This window comes from Geospiza fortis, unplaced genomic scaffold, assembly GCF_000277835.1.
Source record: "Geospiza fortis unplaced genomic scaffold, GeoFor_1.0 scaffold112, whole genome shotgun sequence".
In the NCBI taxonomy this organism is placed as follows: domain Eukaryota; kingdom Metazoa; phylum Chordata; class Aves; order Passeriformes; family Thraupidae; genus Geospiza; species Geospiza fortis.
This window is the reverse complement of record NW_005054298.1, coordinates 18,252,134-18,275,848: the sequence shown is the minus strand read 5'-3', so window position 1 is coordinate 18,275,848 and position 23,715 is coordinate 18,252,134. Positions and strand designations below refer to the sequence as shown.

The following is a 23,715-nucleotide window of genomic DNA, read 5'->3' as shown; positions in this document are numbered from 1 at the left end:
TCTTTCCTCCCTATATAGGTAATATCCTTCTTGTAGATGGAACAGCATGTGGAGAAATAAAAATTACTGATTTTGGTCTGTCCAAAATAATGGATGATGATAGCTATGGGGTGGACGGAATGGATTTAACTTCACAGGGAGCAGGAACTTACTGGTAAGCCCTGGTTTGATTTTGATGTTTAGACTTTGGATCACTGTTCAGATTTTATAGATGTAGTCTTATAAAGCCAATTTGGAGAGACAACTAGGACTAAAAGTATTAACATGGGGGGCCAACAAAGGTCTTTGTGCAGTACTGTGATGTTGATATTCCCAAATGTTAGAAGAATCTAACTTAACAAGTAAAATAAGAGAGTTTGTGTTATTTATTTATAAGTATGTGTGTATAAATAAATGTGGAGATGATCACTGTGATTTAGAAACATGGTAACCTCTGAAGAGGCAGGTATTATTTCTTTGGCTGCTGGTGGTTGAAGACATTTGACAGAGACATTTGATGATTAAGTGTGGGTGCTTAGTACTTGGAAATTGTAGAACAGGTATTGCCAGCTAGTAATGTCCTTAGGACCAAAGAGTATTCACTCTTCCTTCCTAAACATTCATGACAGCCCAGCAGTTGTGGTTTATTTTTTGTGTGCTTGCATACTCATCCAAAACACTGGGGTTTTACAGCTGCCAAAGCATAGGTATGACAATAAGCATGTCATTGCTTACAGAAAATCTGTTTTTAGACTCTCTAAAGATGCAGATTCTTCATGGCAGAGTAGTTCTTTCAGCCTGGGTATGTGCTGGCTGCGTCAGTGGGTGGATTAGAAATCCTGTACTGGGCAGGCTGTTACAAGTCATTTGCTCTACAGAGAAGCCAGTGTCATTCCCATTTGCTTTGCACCTCTTCCCATATTCAGGAGTTGGAAGTCATAAAGTTTTTGCCTTTTCCTTCAGAGTTTTTAGAAAAGGAAACACATACTCTTTCTACAAATGCCACTGTGCACATGCTGTGAGAAAATGATTACTCAAGTTGAAGCATTTTAGAAGTGTTAGGCTTTTGCTACTCTTTTTAATGCTTTACCTATTTAAACACCAGTTTAAATGTTATATTTTAGGAATATAGATCAGAAAAATTTTGGCTTTTGGATTTCATCTAGAATGCCTCAGGCACTAGTGGTGCTGGAAACTTAAAAGTAAAAAAAGATCTGTAATCATTACAGATTCATGATGAGTCTCTGCATTTCTAATTCATGCTTTCTCTGAGCCCAAAATCTTCATTAGGGAGGGAGAAACTTAGAGTGAGTTTGAGGTTGGTAATGAGTCTGTTCAGAGTACATTGCACAAACTGTCAGCAGTATAGATAGCCCTGGAAGGGATTTCCTCAGTCACTGGGTTCAGTTACCTGCCTTCCCAGGCAGTTAGGTTATATAATCTCTTTGGCAAACTTCTAGATGTTTATATTAAATTAAGCTAGTGTTTTGGCCCCAGTAATCTGATTTGAAATGTCTTCTCCAAAATCAGTTCTCTGATCATTAGAAATCTAATCCTCTAATTTGCAGACTGTGTGTATTTGTGGCCAGTTTATACTTGTTTGTTCCTGTGCTAACATTGTCCTCCCTCAAGTAGGTTGTGCCCCCTTCCTAGTACTTGCACCTTGGTGTTTTTGTAGCCTTCACTTTTTTTTCCCTCTGAACTGTAGGCTATCCATTCTTCAGATCGTTTTAGTAACCTTCTTTGCGTTTGTATCACTTTAAGATCCCTTGTCTTGATTGTTGTAATCAGAATTGTAAACAAGTATTCCAGAAGAGAGTTTGTGGTACTGTCTAAAATTGCTGCATTTTTATCTCCTTTTTTCTGCTTATTTCTATTTCTACAAATATTTCTTCAAAGTTTCACTTTAAGTCTTATATGTTGTTGACAAGAGAGTTCCTGTTCTGTAGTTGCCCTAATAGTTGTTTTGCATGTTTCAATTTTAAATATTATGGTGAATAACACTTGACTGCCCTTAAATTAATACATATGGAAGGTTTTGTTTGCTTTTTAAAGGAAGTTCCATTTCATCAGTTATTCTGTAATTCAGGAATGGCATGGGAACTTCGTCAACTTTCATTAAGTAAAGTTCTCTCTCTGCAAAATACAGGGACAGAAATAACAATCACCTTTGTCTATCATATACGCTTCTGGGTAATGTTACCATTTTTACTAAAAACTTAGTTAAAGGATCTTTAAGCCATATCTGCATTTTCTTTGATTCCTAACCAGGTCTTGCTGTTAAATGCCCTATTTGGCTTTCATCTTTTCTTGCTCTGATAGATGGCTTCATATTTAACCTGGGGTCCCAATTTAGAAAGAAATTATAATTGCAGCTCAGGCAAAAAATGTTTGTATTTGTGCTTGTGTTAAATAGACCCCTCTGTTTTACTAACTGTATAGAAACTGTGATATCAGTTTTGGTGGGTTGCAAGGTGTTGGAATGCAGATTGTAGGGCAGCTGTACAATTGTCAAAAGCTCAGAGATGTGTAGGTGAGGTGTTTGTACAGTTGGATAATTGAGCACATTCTAGTGATGCCATACTTACAGACTGAAATGCCTGTTTTGTTTTCCAGGTACTTGCCTCCAGAGTGTTTTGTAGTTGGCAAAGAGCCACCAAAGATTTCTAATAAGGTTGATGTGTGGTCAGTTGGAGTAATCTTTTTCCAATGCCTTTATGGTAGAAAGGTAAGGAAAGCTTTAGAAAATCTAAAGAGTTTTAGTGTACGTGCCTATTCTCACAAGATTGTGAAGACATGAATATACATGAAAAATTACTTGTGTTACTTTTTGGCAGTGTACATTGATTTTGCAAAATATTAGAAAATCTTGCCTGTAACTTTTTTATTTGCAGAATAGCTGGCAGTTTGTATACTGCAACAACTTACTACAGGATAAATATTTATGAAATCAAAGTAATTGGATAAATCTCCTGAAAAAAATCATGTGCTTGTTTTGCAGCCATTTGGCCACAATCAATCACAGCAAGATATCCTACAAGAAAATACAATATTAAAAGCCACAGAAGTTCAATTCCCTGTCAAACCTGTTGTAAGCAATGAAGCCAAGGTAACTTTTACTATAATTTCTGAGTAAAACATTCATCTTGAAGGATTCAGCTGTAAAATTGTTGTTAACGCAAGAATGCTGTAAGACATAATAACTATGTAGAAAAACATACTTGAGAGCTAGTATGTGGATGTTTTTATTTAAGCAGTCTTATTCTGGGACTTCTGAAAATCATGTACTTCAAAGCAAAACTATATATATGTTCCAGAAATTTGCAAGTAGTTTTTAAGTAGGCCACCTCAAAAATGGTCTGCTTTACTTTTTCTCAGAGGACCTTATGTGTCTCATTCAGGCTGTCTTACTAGAAGTTCTTGTGAAATGCTGCTGCTAACAGTAGCAAGCTCTTTCTGGAAATAGTGGATGTTAATTCTCTGCAGCCTTATTGGCTAGAAGAACTACTTGACTACTAGATACCTGAAGGATATGACCTCTAATACTCTTCCCTTTGAAAGGTTGTAGTGTGTATGTATTAACTTATATCTGAGTTTAGAAACATGAATTTCTGAGATTAAGAATCTAGAAGATATTTTGATGCTGATTCAGGAAATAAGACTGCCAAAATAGTTGCTCTGCCCCAAAGGTGTCAATTCCTCTACACAAACTGGCTATTCAGAAACAGATTGAGGTGGTTTCCCAAATAATTACTACTGTCAGTATCTGTAACACAAATCCAATTCTGTGAAAGTGGAAGAAAATATTATGTTAATTGCTTGTAAAAACTCTTCCAAAGTTTGAAAGATATATTCATGACCAGATGCAATAGATGTGCTCTTTGAGGAAAAAAATGCCAAGATAGTAGAATGCTTATTCAAGTTTCAGCAACTAATTAAACATACTTAGATTTGGGACACACCAAAAATTTAGGAATGTTAAGATTCAACTTCTAAAGATTAAAAGGAAAAGAAACATATTACTACAGGCAGTAGCTTCCCAACAAAATAAGTCTTTTGGATACATAAACTTGCTGTTACAAATGGTGGTATATTTCTGTTAATTATGTTTTCTAAAAATAGTGTAGTGAGAGAGTTGCAGTTAAAGTTACGAAAAACTGGTTGAAGAATTGTAGTTAGAATTGGGTTCTTTTTTTAATTAAGGTTTTTGTTTGCTGTTGATTTTTCACTGGCATTTGAAAAAACTATCCCTTGAGTGCAGCTGACAAACACATATCATGTTACTGATACCTTTACACAGTAAGAGTTTATATCTGTGTCTTGTAACTTTGCCTTTCTTTGTCATTAATAGTTTTTATACAGATGATGTTAGGAAGGAATAGACAGTTCAGCATGGAGAATTGGCAACTTTTTGCATTCCCTGTGTATTTGCATGGTCTGTTTGTTTGAAAGATTAAAATAAACTTCCAGTATTCTCCACTCATATTAACCATTGTCATGATAGCTGTGAGAGAGACGGAGCAATTATTCTCTGGTGGAAATGCTATAAAACAATTTCAGACTAACTTCCTAATGTAGACCATTTATAATGACTGTGTAGAATCCAAACTGTTTTTCAGATTTATAGGCCTGGCAGTTGGAAAAGAACAGCTTGTAAACTGAAATTCTGATTTGGAAAACACGGAGATTAAATAAATATGGAACCTCAAATGACATTGTTAGTTAGTTTTCAGACTGTAACTGTCCTTTGATCCTCCTCACTGTTTCCTATTTTGTACAGTGGTCTCCTTTGCTTCACACTAGTGTGGCTACAGTGCCACAAAACTGTGAAGTATTTTAAAAACATTTCAGACACAAACTGTTACTCTGAGGATCTTGAGAATAACTGTTTACAGTTCATTTGTTTTGAAGGATTTACTGTGAAGAATTTGATTAAAATCTGTAATATCCAAGAACATGTGAATATCTACTAACAGATGTGCATGATTTTTATGTTATACCTTGTTCATGCTGGATATGCAAATGTTAGAAGTAAATTCTAGCATGATTCTTTGGAAATTGTATCACAGATTCTTCTCCTTTAATCTCCAGATTTTAATTGGAGCAAAGAACAAACAGCTGAACAGATTTATCAAAGAAGACATATGTAATTCTTTTAAATTAAGTTCTAAATTAAGTAATGATGTGCTAATCAGTTCTGTAGCAATAATAAGGATTTTCTATCATTAAATGTTGAAGCCCAGGCTCTCAGGAGACCAAATGTTCTGTGTGTGCTAGACATAAAACTTGACAGAAACTTTCAGCATAAAATGATTGGCATAGATCGTATGGACCTAGATGTAGGGACGACATAGTGAATTTAGCTACAGAGTTTTTCAATTGATTAGATAATTTTAAGCAGGTGTGATTGAGTTTTTCATGGGAAGAGAGTTTCAGCAAGGTAGTGGTTTCCTAAATACTCTTTACATAATGCCTATTGAGCATGGCAACCATCAGTGTCAGTTTCATGTTTTGCTCTACCCTGTCATGGCACATGTGGAAATGCTTGTTTTCAAAAGTCAACTAAAGCATTGAAATTCTGTCTCTGCATCGTCCACCTATTCTTCCCCACTCAATGGTTTGAGAAGCTCATTGGAGAAAGTAGAAGGGTCTCCTTTTTCAATCCTCTGACACTTGCTCCTGGTTTTTATTCATCTGTTCAGGCATAAAACATGCAAAAATCTAATTGGGTGAGGTGCTAATGTTTTACTTGTAAATATAGTTCCTAAACATGGAAATAAATATTTGAAGTGTGATTATTTGAAACCAGTTAATTTGCTGATTTTTCCTTTCAGCCATGATGTTATATTTCTTCAGTGGGCTCAGCAGCAAAATGTTACATGGTCATTTGAATTGAATTATTTAAGAAAAAGAATTTGTTTAGAAGCTAGTTTATCCAGGAGGACTTGCCTATTTGCCTGAAAGCAAATAGAAGTATTTGGAATGTTACTGTAAGTTTCTACATTTCTTTTCTAGGCCTTTATCAGACGCTGTTTAGCATACCGAAAAGAGGACAGATTTGATGTCCACCAGCTGGCTAATGATCCTTATCTTCTCCCTCATATGAGGAGGTCAAATTCTTCAGGAAACTTGCATATGACTGGCCTAGCAGCATCCCCTACACCACCTACTTCAAGCATTATTTCGTACTGAAATTTCTCCAGCTGAGGAATGGGATGATCTTTGTTTAGTTTTCAGATGCAGACTTGAGCTTGAAAGCATTTGAGTGTTTTTACACAGGACAAGTTTGATAACTGTGTTTTCAGACTGAAGTCCTCCTACATAGTGTCATTTGTATGATTGGAGTGGGTCATGGACTGTGAATAAATGTGCCCTTCTGAGAAACACCGTTAAACATTGAAGGATGAAGGATGACACTTCCTGTTACAAACTAACAGGTATACTGTGTTTAGGACTGAAGAAAAGTTTTTAGTTTTTTTCTGGGGAACATTGTAAATAATCTTTTTAATACTTTAAAGTACATTTGGTGGATACTGGAAAGTTCTAACATGAAGGGTAGTTTTTCATTATTTAAATAAAAAAGGGTAGTGAGCAAATTTGAAAACACAGGAAAAATTTTGTGCCTGGTTATGAAGTAAATGAACTGCCATCTTTCCAAGACATTGATCTTTCAAAACCAAAGTAAGAAATGTGAGATAGTGAAAGATAATGTTCAGCATCAGATTTCTCAAATAAAATTGGAGTATTTTATTTGGCTACTCAGGCTTGTACCTCCAAAAATGTGGTGGTGTTCTATTGAATTTAGATTGGAAGGGTGATATGGAATTCCTGGTACTTACTTCTCAAATAGATTGCTAATTTTGAAATCCATTCGGTTTTTTTTAAATACTATACTTGCTGTGGTATTGAAACTTGTGAAACCTTCCAGGCTTCTAATAAAAGCAAGCAACAGTATGAAACCAAATGCAAACAGGTCATGTATAATGTTCTATGCAGGAATAATGATAAATTCCCTTCTAGCTCTACTGTAAATTGTTGTACAGATGTCACATTTTCAGTTAAATTTCAGCAACTTATTCCTGTACAAATGTTTAAAGTATGGCTTTTTCTAATTGGATATTGTATTTTTTTTAAGTCTCCCTCAAGGCGCTTTTAATTGCTGCTAAATGACGTTGCTTTTACTTTTACAAGAGTCAAATGACCTCCTTCAGGTGCGAGTCAACTGTACGAGAGATGGAGCAGAGGCAATCGTTATCAATCAAGGCATGTACAGCAGATCTGTGTTGGCAATTTACAGTACAGTTCCTTCAGTCCGTTCACTGCGTTCTCCTCCTACAGAGCGCATCGATTATAGGTGTAGAAGTTGCTCATGGTTATTCTCTATTTCTGGAAGTTCCTATCAACAAGGAAATGTTTCTTGTGGCTTGTACAGATATTTTAAAATGTGAAACATTTTCTAACTGCCTTGTATGGTAGAAACTTATTTTTCAGAACAGTGTATCTCTCTCCTGTTCACTATTCTTTTTACTATCCCATTCTTGATGCTGAATACCTATATGTAATTTTGTCCATGTTGCAGAAAGAGGAGGCTGTATTACCACAGGTTTTCATTTAGTATTGTACAGTTAAACTGTTGCTCTTGTTTCTGATGTTGCAAGCCATTTTGTTTTCATTGTATATAAAGAAATGTTAACTGTCTCTTTAAAATGCTGCTGAAATTGTAGAGAATGTAGCCAAAACAGTAATAAACAACAGGCAGTTGAAATTTCAAGGTTTTCATTGTGTGCTTTTACATTTCAGCATAGGGCAAATCACATAACCATATCAGTGAGAACAAAAATATTTAAAGCAAACTCTTCTTGATTACAAACAAAAGGCCAATAATACAATAATTAATTTAAGTAGCATTGGAGGTGAAAGTGGAAGATTCATGAAACTTAAAACATCTGTCATGATGAGGTAACCAAAACCTCATTTGATTGAATGGACTGCACAGTAACAACTTGTAAGTATTTCAGTGGTTCATTTTAAAATATTGAGCTGTGGGATAACATTAGCTCATAAAATTATTAGAAAATTAGACTCAAACAGAATACTGGGGCTCCATCCTTTCCACTCTCTACAGCCCAAGTCTGAGTGCAGAGTTCAAGGAAAATATGCTATAGCTGTAAGTTCATGTTAAATTTCATTCCTTCTTATTCTGCATGTTGGTAACTGAAATAGAATTGATGGTTTTACCACGTGAAAATACGTTGGATAGTAGAAACTGTGTTTTCATTTTGTGAAGGCTGGTCAATATTTTGACTTTCTGAGAAGTGCTTTTGACGCTCACAGAAGTCAGGAGATGCATGGTGGCAGTGCGGGCACCGGAACAGCGCGGCCCGGGGAGCTCCGCGCCGCTGCCACCCGCGTGGCGGCCTGAGCAGGTTTTAAAACACCTGCGTGTTTTAAAATCAGCAACCCCGAAAAGGAAAGCACCGTTTTGGAATTTAAAGCATTCTGCGTGTTCCTGCTCCAGCTTTGATGTCTTCCGGATTGTAGGAAATCCACAGGTCTGAGGCGGGGCCACCAGCCCGGCCAGGCAGGACACGGCACATCCAGCCGGGTCAGACAGGACACCAGGACACGGCACATCCAGCCTGGTGAGGGGATGCAGGTCCCCAGCAGCGTTGCTGCTTCACCTGTGCCCTGAATTCCGGCCGGGCTGGGGCTGTGGGGCAGAGGAGCTGCGGCCCGCGGGACCTGGGCCGGGCGGGTGCAGCACCGCCCCCGCAGCCGTGTTGTGTGGGTGGAGCGGTTCGGCGACGGAGTGGAGTTGCCAGCAAGGTGAGAAAGTGTCTCTTGGTCTTTTATTATTCTTCAAAGGGCACTCAGGACGCGGTGCTCTTCTCCAAAAGTGGGATATTGCATTGGGAAGGGAGACTGGAGAGCCTGGCCTGGCGGGGTAGGGAGCTGGGCAGTGTATTAGGACAGGGGAGCCTCAAAATTTGGAGCCAGTGTGGTTAAGAGAGTGTCCTTATATCGATGTCTAAAATACTTGAGTCTCACAATTGCTATTGCATTTTTAAAAACACTTTTTTTCTCTGTATCAGCTACAGCCAGAGTGAGGGCTCTGGTTTGGTGGCTGAGGGGTGCCGGGCCGCAGGGCCTGCACAGCCCCACACTCGTGAGCCAGCCAGCCCAGCGTGTCCATCTGCCACCACAGCACAGCGACCAGGGCACTGCTGGGGCCCAGCAATAGCCTGCCAAGGGCTCCAGGGGGTAAATGCCCTTCCTGAGGCCTGGACCATTCCTCCAGGCAGCCATGGACTGTAGAGCTGAGGACTGTGTTGCCTTTGCAGGAAAGGTAAGACTGCATATTTTTCAGAGAAATAATGAACGATCCAGAAATCTCATGTCTTTGTGATCACAGATTGGTGAAAGGAGTCCAGTGAGGTACATAGAGCTCCCCAAGTCACCATCCTGGGGGTCTGTCTGGCATTACATACCTGCAACCTGAGGCCAGTGTGTTTCTAAGCACCCCTCCTACAAACAAAGCAGGTTTTACTCAGTCCTTAAAGCTTCCTAGGCAAGGATCCCTGAAAAATCCTCTAACCTCTTCCAATATCTGAGTTTGGCTCAAGTTTACTTATATCCTGACAAATTTGTCCACCTTATTCTTAAAGATGCCTCTCAGTGATGGCTGCATTACTTATCTAAGTAATCTATTCTAGTTTTTCCTAGCACGCTGTCTTTTTTACTACTCTTTAAGCCTAATATTTCCAGTCCTGGGCACTGGCACAAAAAACAGTTTTCTGCCATGTATAGTACATGAGCTTTGTTTTCTGTACAGTCACCATATATTTAATTTTGAACTTCACGTGTATCTTTTGAAATTAAGATTATTGTCCTCTGATAAGTGAGGTTCTTGCAGAATAATTTCAGATATTCAACTCCTAACAGAATGTTTGAGAAACTTGCTGTTGGAGAAATTTGATTTTTCTTTTTTGCTGGAAGAAATTAAGTCACCTTGCAATCTTTCCACTATGCTACGTTTCCCAAGCCAGTAAAATGCTGTGTGTAAATCAAGGAAAAATGCTTTCCCTAGAAATCTCATTTTGTATCTAGTGTCTCGAGAGCTAATTGGGTATCATTAAGAAATTACGGGATGTTTAAATTTCAGAATCCCCTTGTACAAATCTTTTTCTCTGCACCATTCAAACACACCCAGGGACTTTCTCTCTAAACAGTAGAGGAGATCAAAGCCACATTTGCTGTGTCCTCAGAAGATGTGCAGATCTGCAGGTCAGCCAGCAAAGCGAAATGTTTTCTTGCTCTTGTATGAAAGCTATGCCATGGTATTCAGCAAAGCACAGCTCTGCAGACCAATGGAACAAGAGTTTCCTGGGAAGAGAATGCCATGGCTTCAGCCCCAGGTCTCTGATCCATTCCTGTTTCTGTAGTTTTGCAGTTGTACTTACAGTGCAAAAACCAAGCAGTCCCTGGACATCACCGTTGTGTCTGCTGTTACTCTTGGGAAACCTGTTTACCCATATGCAAAGTTTGAATCATTTTGCAGGTGGCCTGGGGTTGTGGCTTCCTGTTATTTGTCGTATTGATGTCCAGGGGGGTTGTGCAGTTACTCCCTTCTCCAAAACTGGAAGGACAGTCCTTAGCAGAGTTATTGTCTTCAGTAAGGTCTGGGAGCAGCCATAGCTCAAAGAGGCATAAGCACTATCCAGCGTTTCAGTGCCTAGAAGGGCCTGACAGCACCTTACTGAATCAATAGAATATTTTTGATGTTGGAATATTGGAAATATTTATAGCTCAGGACAGAAGACTGTCGCTATAGGACACGAAAGAACACAAGCACACCACCACTCTCAAGGTGAAGGAAAAAAGGGAAGTTTATTTTCTGACTCCAGCATTTATAGTTTTCCAAAAGTGACAGCGGATTGGCGGGTGACAGTGACGCCTCTCAGTGGTTTGACAGTGGTCAAACCAACAGTCCATCAACTCTCTCCTCCTCCATAAAGGAATGCAAAACAATAAGTTATTTACAGAAAGTGTGTGATAAAGTTTACTACAAGAATGTCAACATCAGAAGGCTTAGAAAATCTTAAAAAACCAGGGTGAAAGAGGACATGTTCAAACCAGCTTCTTCTAAATGTTGTTCAGTAATAGAGAACTATGATAGCTCGTAGTTGATGTTGAGAGGTCCAAGAGTTGTTAAAATGCAAGACAAAGACAGGAGAGATGGTTGCTTGTGTTTTGTGTCCAAACTTGTTGGGACACTCATGGGTTTAGCAGGCCTGGAATGAAAGCTGGAAAAGGGAGCTGATTGCCTGTTAGCATTGTCAAATACTTTGAGGTAAAGAGCATCAAGAACTGCTTTCCTCTGTACATTTGTGAGCAGATCAATAGATCTTCACTTGCCTTCATTAGTAGAACGGCAGTTTCCACTAGAACTGATAGAACTAGCAAAGATTTAGAGGACTCAGAGAAGCAGAACACGCCCCATGCTCTGAGAATTCTGCCATCTACCTCCTCTGCCCTTGGGCTGAGCACAGCAGAGGAACAGGACTTGCCAAACAGTCGCATACATGGGGCTGACCTAGGAGATGGTGCAGCTTCTTTCATTCCCCTAGATTTGTCCCTATAAAAAGCCACATGAAAAGCTGTTGCATAGCTTTGTATATTTACATAATGTACAACTTCCTTCACCCTAACCAACACACAAATTGTTTGTTTCAGGCTTGCAGCTGTGGCTCATTGGCTGCTGGCTGAGCTTTCCTCGCTGATTTGAGCACTGCAGTACCTTCCCTGCATGCACTTCTATTGCAAAGACAAGTAAGTAACCCATTGGCTGGCAAACTCCACTTGCCCATAGTGGTTATTTGGAGCATCTGTTCCATTGGTTAAATGTCAATTCATATACATTTATGTGATACCACAAAATCCTCATGCTGCTTGTAGGGTTACATAAGAATGTATCAGGAGCTGAGCTGATCTCATAAATTGTCTTCTTAGAACTGTCAGGTTAGTTTTATTACTGAACCCAAATGAATTCCAATTTTAAAAAATTACCATATCCTAAAGGTTACTGTCCCATCACCCAATTGACAAAACCTTTACACATAAAATTAGAAGAATAACTCCTGTGTCATCCTTTATCATCTGTCAGGATTCCTGTGGTTTTAATGACCCTCATCCTTTTCCACTTAAATTAATACTTTAATATATTGCTAAAATGAAAATCATAATATGTAGGTAGTACATTCAACAAGATATGGTTCTAATGGTGAAAACTGTAAAGATTGGTGGTTTTTCTCCTTATCTCAGGGCAAAGGCAGCTCTCTCTTTTGGCTGGGTTACCCCTCACCCAGGCCCAGAGCCAGTCCAGGCTGCAGGCACTCCATGGTGCAGGCACCAGGAAGTGGGTGAGCACTGGGGCCATGGGGAGCAGGGGGGGGACACTTCTGGAAATGACAGCATCTTAGCTTGCTGCAGGACAGGCCTTCCCTTTCACATCAGGCTGTGCTCCCCAGGCCCTGCAGGAGGAAGGGCTTCCCCAGAGGCAGGCCTGCCCCCAAGCTGGGCTCTGCTCGCTGGCTCTCCCTCATGAGGAGCACCTCTCCTAATGGGAATGCTTGGCTGGCTGTCCTACCAGTATTCTCAAATTTTCAGTGTGTGGACATCTTGCTGGGGATACACAGATTATTTCCTTCTCCAGGAAATAAAAGTCCAACCAAAATTTCCAAGAAACAGCAACAATCACAGCAGCCACCACAGAGATTTAGGTGCTTACCAGCATACAAGCCGTCAGTGCCATTTCTGCCTGATTGTCTCCAGGGGGTAGGAGTTATGAAAACCCACCATCATTTTTACTCATTCCTTGACTAAACTAATGCAGGAAGAACCTGGTGTTCTAATTATTCCACATCCCAGGGTTACTAAAGGGTAGTTCCTCTACTTGCTGCATGAATTCAAGCATCTGAAGCTCAAATCTAATACTGCATCTATGTTCATTATCCTTTGGACACACAAATCTGAGGTGACACTGAGCATCAAATGCCTTTGCACTCTGTGACTAAGCAATGGCATCTGTTCTTGGCAGATACATACCAATCGAGGATGCAAGTGTAAAATGCTTTCTTAAGTGCAATAAACTTTAGTTTTGAGGGCAATAAAATTCTCACTCAATAGTTTTTCTATGTGGTTTGATTAATTAATAGTATTTCTGAGTCAAGCAAAACCAGTGATAAAGGATTAGCAAATACTAAAGCCATGGTGGAGAGCATGTTTGCACTCTGTGCTTTTAGAAATGCTGATGATGTTTTCAAATCTTTGTCTTTTTAGATGCAGCTTCTTAACTGAATTTTTAAGCAGACCTAGAAGGAAAACAGGTGTTTGCATCTTTCCTCCCTGCCCCATTCCTTCCTTTTAGATTAGCTGGTGCAGAAGTGCTTGTTTAAACCCCACCTTTCTCAAATGGAGGACATCCTCATTGACATCTTGGACAGTTACTCTGCACATGGACTGAGAACAGGCTCCCTCTCAGTGAGCAGAGATCTGTCTCTGGGGGCATTTTCTTCAGGGAGTAGGGGAGTGGATCTCCACTCTTTCTCAGCTGAACCCCTGGGTAGAAGTCACAGATTACTGTAGTTTATTGTGGGAGTGGGAAGCTTCTGGAGCTGTGTTGTGGCTTGTGTGACAGCACCTTTGATGAGTTTGCTGTGGGAGTTGAGAACTTACTGAAGTGTACAAAATGAAGGGCTTGTGTAGCCAACACCTTTGTGGAAGGCTATTGCAAGAATTTAAGGGCTTGTTAGCCAACCCCTTTTTAGTCTGAACAGTGGTCTGGTTGCAACAATTATGGCAACTGTACAATAAAAGCATAAATGTTCCTGACCCCTGGTCTGGTGCCTTTGTTCAGCCTGATGAGAGTTTATAATGACCATCATGATAGGTCACAACAACAAGCATATGGAAAATATACTGCCTCTGCTTTGTTAGGAGATAGAAACCCATAGCAGTCACTCTCTCCACATGTACACACAGACCCAGCACAGGAAGCTGAGAAGTCACTTGAGACCTCTGAGCTCTCACAGCAGTGCAAATATAAAACATAAGCCATTGCTTAACCAACATTTCTCACTTGTAAGGGATGAAGTGTCAGCATCTTTTCTATTTATGACTCAAGCGGACAGGTCCTTAAAACTGTTGATCTCATAAGAGAGAGGAGTATTAGATGTGAAGAGGATTACAACAGGGGAAGCAAACACTTGCCCTTGTGAATTTGTATGAACTATATTTAGAATTTAAATCCAAGCATAATTAAACAGTGCTAATGAGACAGAGGGACTTATCTTCATTTGGCGTGTAATTGGTATCACTGATTTCCTCATTCATTTTTTCCTAGTTTTAAAGCCTTCTTGTTCCAGTGAGATTAGATGGTAAAAGCTACCCTGCAGAGAGAAAGTATGTGGCCTGGAGCTAAAATTCAGTTGGAAGCCTTTTAGAAGATGTTGCTTTCTTGATAGCATCAATAACTGACAGCAAAGACACCTGTGAACATGTAGCCAACAGTCAAGCAAGGCAATCTTTGTGCAGTGTACCCTTGAAAAAAATGCACACAATTTTACCAAGACCATAATGGGGGAAAAAAGTTCACCTTTATCAGTGAGGGAAACAAAATACAGTAAGAGTTTTAATAGTTGTAGGTATATAATGCACCACTATTAACTGAAGTTTGAATTCTTTCTCAAGAATATGCTCCAACTCATACAGGAATGTGCAGCTTGCGTAGGAACTTTTGGTGACATTTTGTGGTGGGCACACTGCAGCAGGTCTGGGTAGAAAATGATAATGGTCTTGCCCAACCTAAATAGCTCTGAGCCCATAACCAGAACAGCAGCCTCTGTTTCAGCTCTGTGCCAATAGCTGATTATATTTCTCAGCAAAGGACAACAGCTACCAGCAGCTGCAGGGGCTCAACTTTTTGTTTTTTAAAGTTAAAGCCAGTTAAAGCCAGTAAAGAAGTGTGCAATAGGCAAAGTCAGGTTACCAAAGTTCCATTTTTGCTTTTCAATTTTGTTTTTGGTTGGATTCGGGCTCCTTTTAATTATGCCTCAAATGGATAACAATTTTTTGAGGGTTTAAGCCACATCTGTTGTTTCAAACTGCAGCAAAATCAGCTGTTTCCTGAGGGGTAGCACAACAATGACTATGCCTGTATATTTCAGTGCTGTCATGCATGCCAGGGTGCTTGTGCTTACTGGCTGACAAGGGTGCTCAGGAGCATGAGACTTTGCTGTGCATCACATCCTAGTGGGAGTGCTTGCAGCCAGCTGGAATCTGTTCTCAGATTCTTCAAACCCTCCTCCCTCCAAAGTGACCACCACTAACCAAACGAGTTCAAAGAGGAGCACTACAGTGTCTGTGAGTAAGCTCTGCTGGATAGGAAGAGGATAGAGTGACATGAATCCCACAAAAACAACAAATGTTTTTCATCATAGTCCAGTAATTCAGCACAGACTTATCCTTTGGGTTGCTGAACCCAAGACTTTGTTTTGTCCTTTTCTGGAAGGGGATTTGAACACTTCCCTGCTAAGACTGCTATGCAAATTAATCTAAGACACAGGAATTGTTACGAACATTTGGTCTCAATTTCCCTTTGCTCAGTTTCACTGGACCACTCTGACTATGTCACCCTCTTAAATACCCCTCTCTCTTTTGGAGACTGTCTCTTGACTACTTAGTGCCCTGTTTGCTGTTCCATAAGGTGAGATTTGCAGCTGTACTTCCTGTTCATCATTGCCTAGCTAGGCTATTAAGTCAGCCCTCTGGCTACTTACTGGTAGTCAGTAATACTGGGTTTAACTTTCCAGCAGAACACATCATTTTAGAAGTTGTTCTGCACCCCAAAAATACCTTCATCTGCCTATATATTGCACAGAATGGCATGTCTGCTCTTGCTGGTTTTTCACAGTGACAGTCCAAATGTTCAAGCTCTTCACGCTGCCTTGTGGTTGAACAGCATTGAGAAAACACCATTGGTAACCAGAACTGAGAGCAGCAGCAAGTACAGCTGCTCCACTTGTGAGCAGTCCAGAGCCACAGCCACTTGTCCAGTGACTCCTGCTGATAAGATGCCCTTTTTCAAAAGCAGGATTTCTTTCTCACTGAGCTGTGAAACAGAGGTCCTGACTGTCTACAGCCATGAAAAATCCCATGACTCTCAAAGTGTCAGAGATGGGGACTTAAAAAAATTGATGTCTTATCACTGCTTTCTGCTGCCTTAACAATTATATTCCTTCTGAACCATCTTAGCCTAACTGCTGGGGAGTCCCACTGTCAGGATTAAACAGATGTTTTATTTCCTGCTAAAGGTGGGTGAAATAATAATCACCAGCTCTGCTTCATTGGCCACCATGTGGTCTGGAAAGGAGCCATATGCCCAGCTCGCAGACTGCTGCAGACAGGAGGCTGGGGGCTTTATTTATTATTTGCCTAATCAATTTAAATACTGTATTTCTTTCAGAAAGCACATTTCTAGTCTTCATAAGGAGATATGTACAGGACTCACCAAGCAGCCTTCCCTAGTGAAGTGCATCTTCTGTTTAGACAGCCAGTATTCTGCTTGCACAGCATATGGGGCTAGAAGCAAAGACTTTGCACTTGGAGCTGCACTGTGCTCGTGAGCTTTGCTCATCACAATCAGTTGTAAAGGTTGTTGAAGTTCAACCCCAATAACAACAATTTTCATTTAATACTTTTGAAGAGTTCTCCTTGAAGGGAGTGTGGTGCCTCTCTTCCAGCACGCATAACGGTGTGGGCGGAGCAAGCTGCTTCCAGAGGCTGACCTGCGTCTGGAGAAGTGCTGCTGCGCCTTCACAGTGACACCATGTGGTGTCTCAGGTGGCAGGCGTGGGCAGTGCCTCTCTCCCACCCAGTGACTTCGGATCCTCTGCCAGGACAGCCCACATGTTCCACAGAAGCTGCAGGGCTCCGAGGTGAGCACAGGCTGGGGCTGGATGGGTGGTGACCAGAGTGCGCAGAGCATGCCAGACACTGGATGTAGGTGGCAACTTCTCTCTTGGGAGGTCTGAGGAGAAGCAGTTGAAAATGCATGGGCACTCCTTGTACAAGGATGGTAAATGAGGAATCCCCTGCAAGAGGTGACAGTAGGACCCCTCTGCTCCATGGAGTAGCCAAGCAGAGTGCCAAATGCAGTGATTAGTGAGAAGACAGCCATCTGGCTTCTGTCCTTTAGCAGCTCTCTTTCACCACCTCTTCCTATACACCACAAGAAATTTCTCTGTGTTTTTGGCAACCCATTGTAGCCTGTTTGAATCATATTACAAGTTCCAATCTACAAATGACAGGTAGAGTAAGGTGAAGAGAGAAAAAGGGGAGGAAGATGATAAAGTGGACAAGAATCTGAGAGTTCTTCAGGCCTTATCTTGAAGTATTACCTCAGTAGTGCTGGTTATGGCAGCAGCCACGAAGGCAGCAAGTCTTTAGAGCAGGAGCTAGCAATGTACTTACTGAGGGAGGGTGTTGAGCTGTCAGAGGCAGAAGTTTATAGACTGACAAGTAGGCATTGCCAAGACTGGAGTAAAGGCTGACACAGGTCCTTCTGCAAATTGGTGAGGCACTGGGGAGCAGCCTGTACTGAGCTCCAGCAGTGCATATCTGCAGGTAAGGATGCATGAGTACACTTGCATGTGAGTGACATATGGCAGCTTCCAAGGAGTGTTTGAAAAATATTTGGTTCAGTTCCCCACAGTCCTCAATATTTTACTCTGAATTCCTCCAAGTCTTTCTATTCCTTTTTGATGCATACTTTTAGGCTAAAAATATTCTGAAGCACAATGCAATCCATAAGTACATTATTTTTGTTACTCTTAGTAGTAAGGAATGAAAACAGTCAGGAACTGGGTTAGGAACAGTAAATTCCTTTTTATTATTAAACAGCTAGTGCCCAGACAAGTGTGGGTTTGGGTTGTGTAGATTTTTGTCTTCTCTCTGAAGAGGTATTACTAGTAAGACAGGTAAGAAACCTGTTTCGAATAAAAATGCAGCTTTGAAACAAAGGTAAGTAATTCACAAATTCAGTAATTTCTAGTACATGGCATGTTATTTGGCAATACAAATACTTCCAGTTGCTTTCTTTTTTTTTAGAAGTTGTAGTTGCTGTCTTAAAGGATTTACCCAAGTACTGTTTATATTTACAAAAACATCTCCTACTGTCAGACTTCTAAGCCTTAGTAAAGCAGTGTCACTGCCTGAGACCACACTTTTTCTGTTCCCTGTTTCTTGTGAACACATATTTATTTACCTGAGGCCGTAAGCAGTATTGTGAAATAGCTATTCATAGATTTTCTTACAGTTCTAGCTTTTAGTGTCACAGTTAATAATAATTGACTGATGACTCAGTTAATACTGAGCTGCTGTTTCCAAAAATTGCAAATTTGTTTACAAGTTCTGATGTTCCTTAAAGAAGTTGCACTTCAGTTCCCTGATTCTTTCTTTCATGTGTGTAAAGCACTGCTTATGGTATGTGCCCATGCAATGGATAGGTACTTTGAAATGCCTGGATGGGAAGTTTAAAATCATCAGTTTGATTTTAAAGACCATTTTGAAAACTAACTAAACAGAATTTCAGGGGAAATCAGCTTGAAAGATAAGAGCGAGATGGCAGCAAAATGGTCACGGGGAAGTCTTAGCTATTGAACTGTCTGTCTGCTCTCTGTGTACAGTACCAAGAACTGGAAGCTATTTCTATTATGGCAACTGAGAATGTAGTGGGCTTTGCTGAAGATTGGCTATTTGTCTCCATCATTCATTTAGGAACAAGATCACTGAAATGAGCTGTTTGTTCTTGCAAGCTGCCAGCAGAGGATGTTTGCAGATGAACTCTGGAGTGGTGGGAGAAGATGTGTTCAGGAAGCAGGACCTGGGCAGGGCTATAATGGCCTTTCTGCACATCAGAAGGTCCAGTCAAGTCAACCCTCAGTGAGTCCCATTACCTCCAGTGCCCTCATCAAACACAAAGCTCATAACTCAGTGTTACTTTTGCTAATACTATAATCATCCACTGCAGGCTTTTCTTACATAACTAGCAAGCCTAGGTTGACTATGGGTTTTGCAGCTTGAGTTCACTCATGTTTCCTATGTTTTCAGCTTCTGTTGGGGTTTCATAGCTCACCTAACCTGCAAGGGCCATGAACAAAGTATGTGAATATACAACCACTTGCTGGCAGAGCAAACAGCTCTCAGACAAGAGGATTGTTATTAAAATGTTGTTTTGTTGGCAGAATAGGCTTTCCTGGTTGCCCAAGGTGAGCCTGGCTTCTGTGGTTGTTGAAGTTCTCTTGTGGGCAAGCTGAGCAATGCTGGAGTGCAGCTTTTAAGATGGATTAACTGTGAACCTATCAAAGGAAACAGTTCAGAGAGAGTAAAACCTTTACATTGCACTACTAAGGATGAAACATAACTTTTGATCATGTAGGACAAAAGTTCCAAGGCTGAAAACAGCTATTTGATAGGGTCACAGTCATCTTGTCAGTGCAGAGTAATGTTTGCAGCCTCCTCCTAGGAGAGAGTTCTTCCTTTCCAGGTGCAAGAAGGGCAGCAGGGAGGCAGGCATGTGGCCAGAGGACAGAGACTGCACTCTCCTGCTGTGAGTAAAGTAACAAAATCAAGTACACCACCTAACCCCTTCCACCCAGAGCAAGTCCCCACATGCCATATTCTAGCCTTTGAACTCATTAGTCTTGATGCAGTTTCACATGCACAAACCCAGAACTTTGTTACTAAACTGAAATCATGTGCACAGGCTGTTCCTAAGAAATACCAGTCAGCTACCCAAGTAAAATTCTGAATTGCTAACTGCACGCTGGCCTATGGATAAACATGAATTGAGGTTTCGGGAAAAGGAGGTGTTTTTTCCTGACTCAGCTCAGTTGCTTCTAGCCACCATCTGCAAATCTCTTAGATATTCCATAAAATGGCAGATTACTATTCTTTAACTCTTTCACCAGGGCAGAAGTGCTGGAGATTCACATGAGCTAAATTAAGTTTTCTGTTTGATTGAGGCTGTGAATTTGGTTTTGGTTTATTTTAAGATTACTTCTTGCACTTTAGGTGTTTAACTTTAAAACTGTGCTGTGGCAGGTGTTGGCTCTGACTGCAGCTAAAAAACCCAGTTTCTCCACAGATATTACAGGGAAATCAGTTTGAAGATTTTAATTTTCTGACCTACACAGGTTTTTACTAGGAGGTGCAGCACAGTGCAAGACACTGTGCTGGACTACACAAATACATTTTAAGCCTTGGTATATTAAGAATGTACTGAGTAGGATTACAAGGATTAGTTACGAATCACAGACACTTAAAAATGAAGAAACACTTCTGCAGTCTCTGCAGTCTAATTCTTGTCTAACATTACTGGATTCAAATCTAAAATGAAAGAGATTCTAGGTGTCTAAGTCCAAGTGAAGAACCAAAAAATCTGAGCTTGGTGCCAGCTAGACCCCTGTGCTACAGAGTGATTGTGAACACTTGTTTGACTGGTACAGACAAAGCCTGTGTACAATCAGGGAAGACACAGTGCCAAAATCAGACTTCCCTGATCTTTATCTCACCCCTTCAACTTAATTCCATAATCAGCACTTAGATCACAGAGAGGCTGGGACTATTATCCAGGCCTCTCCTTCAGCATTACAGTATCTCAAACAAGTCTCTGCCTGTAAGGATTTCCTTTCTTCAAAACTTTCACCCAGTCCCATGGTTAACTTGATTAAAGTCAGCAAACTGCCAACAAAACTCTGAAATTTAGAAATAGCTTAAGCTCAGCCCATTTCTGCCTTCAGATCAGTTGGTTTTACAGTTCCCAAGCACCATCATTCTGCATCCAGCTGGCATCCATTTGACTACAGTTGCTGCTGCTGGGGGGGCGGGAACCAACCACCCTCATTGCTGAGTCTGATCCTGTAACTTCAGCCGAAAGAAACGAGTGCACGCCATCTCGTGGCCCTGCACAGCTATTTCCCGGCAATGCAGGGAGCTCCAATTGCGACGAGGTTGGATGTGGACAGGATTTAAAAGATGGCTTTCAGAGGCTCAGACACAGCCCCACCTTCTGACCCCCCCCAGCTAAGAAACGTTCGCCGTTAGTGCTTTTCCACACTCCTGCCTTGACCTTGCAGCCTGAGCAGCTGTTTCCTGGAGCAGCAGCAGAGCATCAAACTGCAAAAGGCACTTCTTCAGCACATACTCATATGGCTGTTGAGGCAACCCTGTCCTCACAACAAATCCAGGGTGCCAGAGAACACAGCCCCCAGATCAGCTTTTGGTGGAGCAGGATATTACTGTATTCATTTTAGAGTAGGTCATACACATGTAAATAATTTTTAATTACATGCAAAGTTGGGGATGTTCATGGTACATCTATTTTCATCTGCTGTCAGGACTTGTTAAAGAACTCCATGTGTCAATGCTTTAAATAAAGGTAATGTGCCTGTTCCTAACTGTTCATTAACAGCTGAATATATGAACTCATGAAAATAAGGTTACATCAGCTGTCAGTCCTTTGGTGTATCTGAAGAAGTTCCTATTCCTCCGTACCCTCTCTTTTTGGTGGGAAAATCAAGTAATTAACAGACAGAAATGATTAAGGTATAATTTCATCACATCAAGTTGAGAGAATTAGATAAAGAGGGACCGAGTAGAGCAGTATGACCTCAAGGCCTGTGTTTTCATTTTAAGTAGTAAGTGTTCAACTTCCCAATGTTTATGACTTTTTAGCTAAGAGATTACAGCTTGAATCTGCACCACTGAATCATCTCCAAATCTGAAGTCACATTTTCTTCAGCAGAATTGCTGATGGTAACACTGCCTTAATTCCACTGCTCTTGTAGCTGTCAAAAGGCTGGATATATAGTCAGCAACAAGGGACTTAAAATAGCTAACAGAAATGTTCAACTTCAGACTAAGCATCTTCTTTTGTCTGCTACTAGAGACAAGTGCACAAGACCTATGAAAGTTTGCAGCCTTCTGTTGCAAAGCTTAGAATCATGCCAGAGAACACTGTGCCATACTGCAAGAAAAAAACATCTACCCAAGGACTCTAGTTAAAAACATCTGATTACAATCAGCAACTGCTCTAAATTTGGTTTGTGATAAACATATTTTTACTCTTCTTGCATTGGAAGTGTGTTGGAACAAAGTTGCAGGAAAGGCTGTCAGACCTGTGAGGCTCAATGAAGCTTGATACCAACATAATTTCTCTGTTAGAGGAAAGAAAAGAGGGAGCATCCTTCTTCTCATGACAAGGTTTAATTCTGAGGTATATGACACTGGATTTACAAAGGTAAATAAAAATACATTCTGAAAAACAGCAAGTGCCCTACTTAGCAAGGCAGAGGGATTTCACACTCCAAGCAGCTGAGAAAAGAAACTGCTTGCAGTATGAAAAAGTATTTGGGGTCTGTCTTTGACATGGGCTTTTGCCATAACAGATAATGAGAAATGTGCAGCAGTGGGGCAGAGGAAAGACAAATACTTAGGTGATAAAGATAAGACAGGACAACAGGTATTAGATAAGGCTTCCACTTGAACAAATTATTTGAGACATTACCATTATGATCAGAAGTCAGATGCAACTACTGTTCCAAACAGTGTTCAGGCAAGCTACATTGCCAAAATTAATTACACAGCTGTTGAGACAGACTTCAGCTCAAGCCTGCTGATGATAAGGGTAAGTTTGCCTATGCTTGTAGCAACCACATCTAAATGAAATCCCAGGAATACAGAAGGACTGGAGTGGTACAGAAGAGTCTTCCACATCAACTGTACCTGATAACAAAAGCAAATGCTATCACCTGGAGTACAGTGCACATAACAGTTTCTACAAGTGTATAATCTACAGTTAATCTGCAATTTTTGTCCTATATATGAATTTTAAAAGCCAAGTATGAATCATATGGAGGCAGATTTAATGACTCATTGCTGCAATGGATTTAACCACAAGTGCTGATCCTGCCTGCCATTAAGATGTCTGGCATTCCCTCCTGGATCCATTCCTCTGGAAGGGGGCCCTTTCACAGATCTGTGCTTGAGAGAGCTAAGCTAAGAAGTTAAATGAGATTTAAAGAATTAAAAAAAAAAAGCTATTTTGTCACACAAAGAATAAAATTCCAGGAATTTATTGCTATATGTATGCTTAATCCATTAATTCACCTTACAGTAGTCATGAAGTGCCAAATTGTGTGCTACATTTAAAATTCCATGTATTCCCTTCCAGATGCCATTTTACAGTGGGCGTATGAAACAACGCAGCAGTGGTCACAAAACATGGCTGGAGCATCTCTCAAGAGCTTAAAGACAAAGGTTTGTGTACAAGCTGAATAACAACATGTCAGTTAACAGGCCACTCAGCAATTTTAACAGAAATATCTTCAGGTGGAAGTTTCGCAGCGTTAAAATTCACAACTCAGACTAAACATCCTCATCCCCACTGTAGAAACAAGATACTTGCAAAGAACAAGAACTATGGTACGTAAATGTCACACGCAGGACCCGCTTCATTTCTGTCAGAAGCAAAAACTGCTAATTATAAGCAAGGACAAGCCTAGCAGGGTAAGGCTGTCAGCCTATATTAAAAACACATACCTCAGAGTTTGGCAGTGGAACTCTACTTACCACCTTGACTTTTTTTTGGTAACATACAAGTTCTTCCCCCCCCCCCCC

The 23,715-nt window shown here is 40.5% G+C and overlaps 2 protein-coding genes across 2 annotated transcripts in view; one reads left to right on the top strand and one right to left on the bottom strand.

Annotated features, from left to right (window-relative positions):
• TLK1 (tousled like kinase 1) overlaps positions 1 to 7,750 on the top strand; it is a 42,526-nt gene extending 34,776 nt beyond the window's left edge. Inside the window, exons 17-20 of the mRNA XM_005415851.3 lie at positions 19 to 154; positions 2,596 to 2,707; positions 2,981 to 3,088; positions 5,995 to 7,750. Of these exons, the coding sequence (XP_005415908.1) occupies positions 19 to 154; positions 2,596 to 2,707; positions 2,981 to 3,088; positions 5,995 to 6,171 (533 nt within the window). The 3' untranslated portion in view covers positions 6,172 to 7,750. The remainder of the gene's footprint in view (positions 1 to 18; positions 155 to 2,595; positions 2,708 to 2,980; positions 3,089 to 5,994) is intronic.
• A 14,533-nt stretch (positions 7,751 to 22,283) lies between these two features.
• GORASP2 (golgi reassembly stacking protein 2) overlaps positions 22,284 to 23,715 on the bottom strand; it is an 8,053-nt gene continuing 6,621 nt past the window's right edge. Inside the window, exon 9 of the mRNA XM_031055821.1 lies at positions 22,284 to 23,715. This exon is cut by the window's right edge and continues 469 nt beyond it. The gene's annotated coding sequence lies outside the window, so the exon portion shown is untranslated.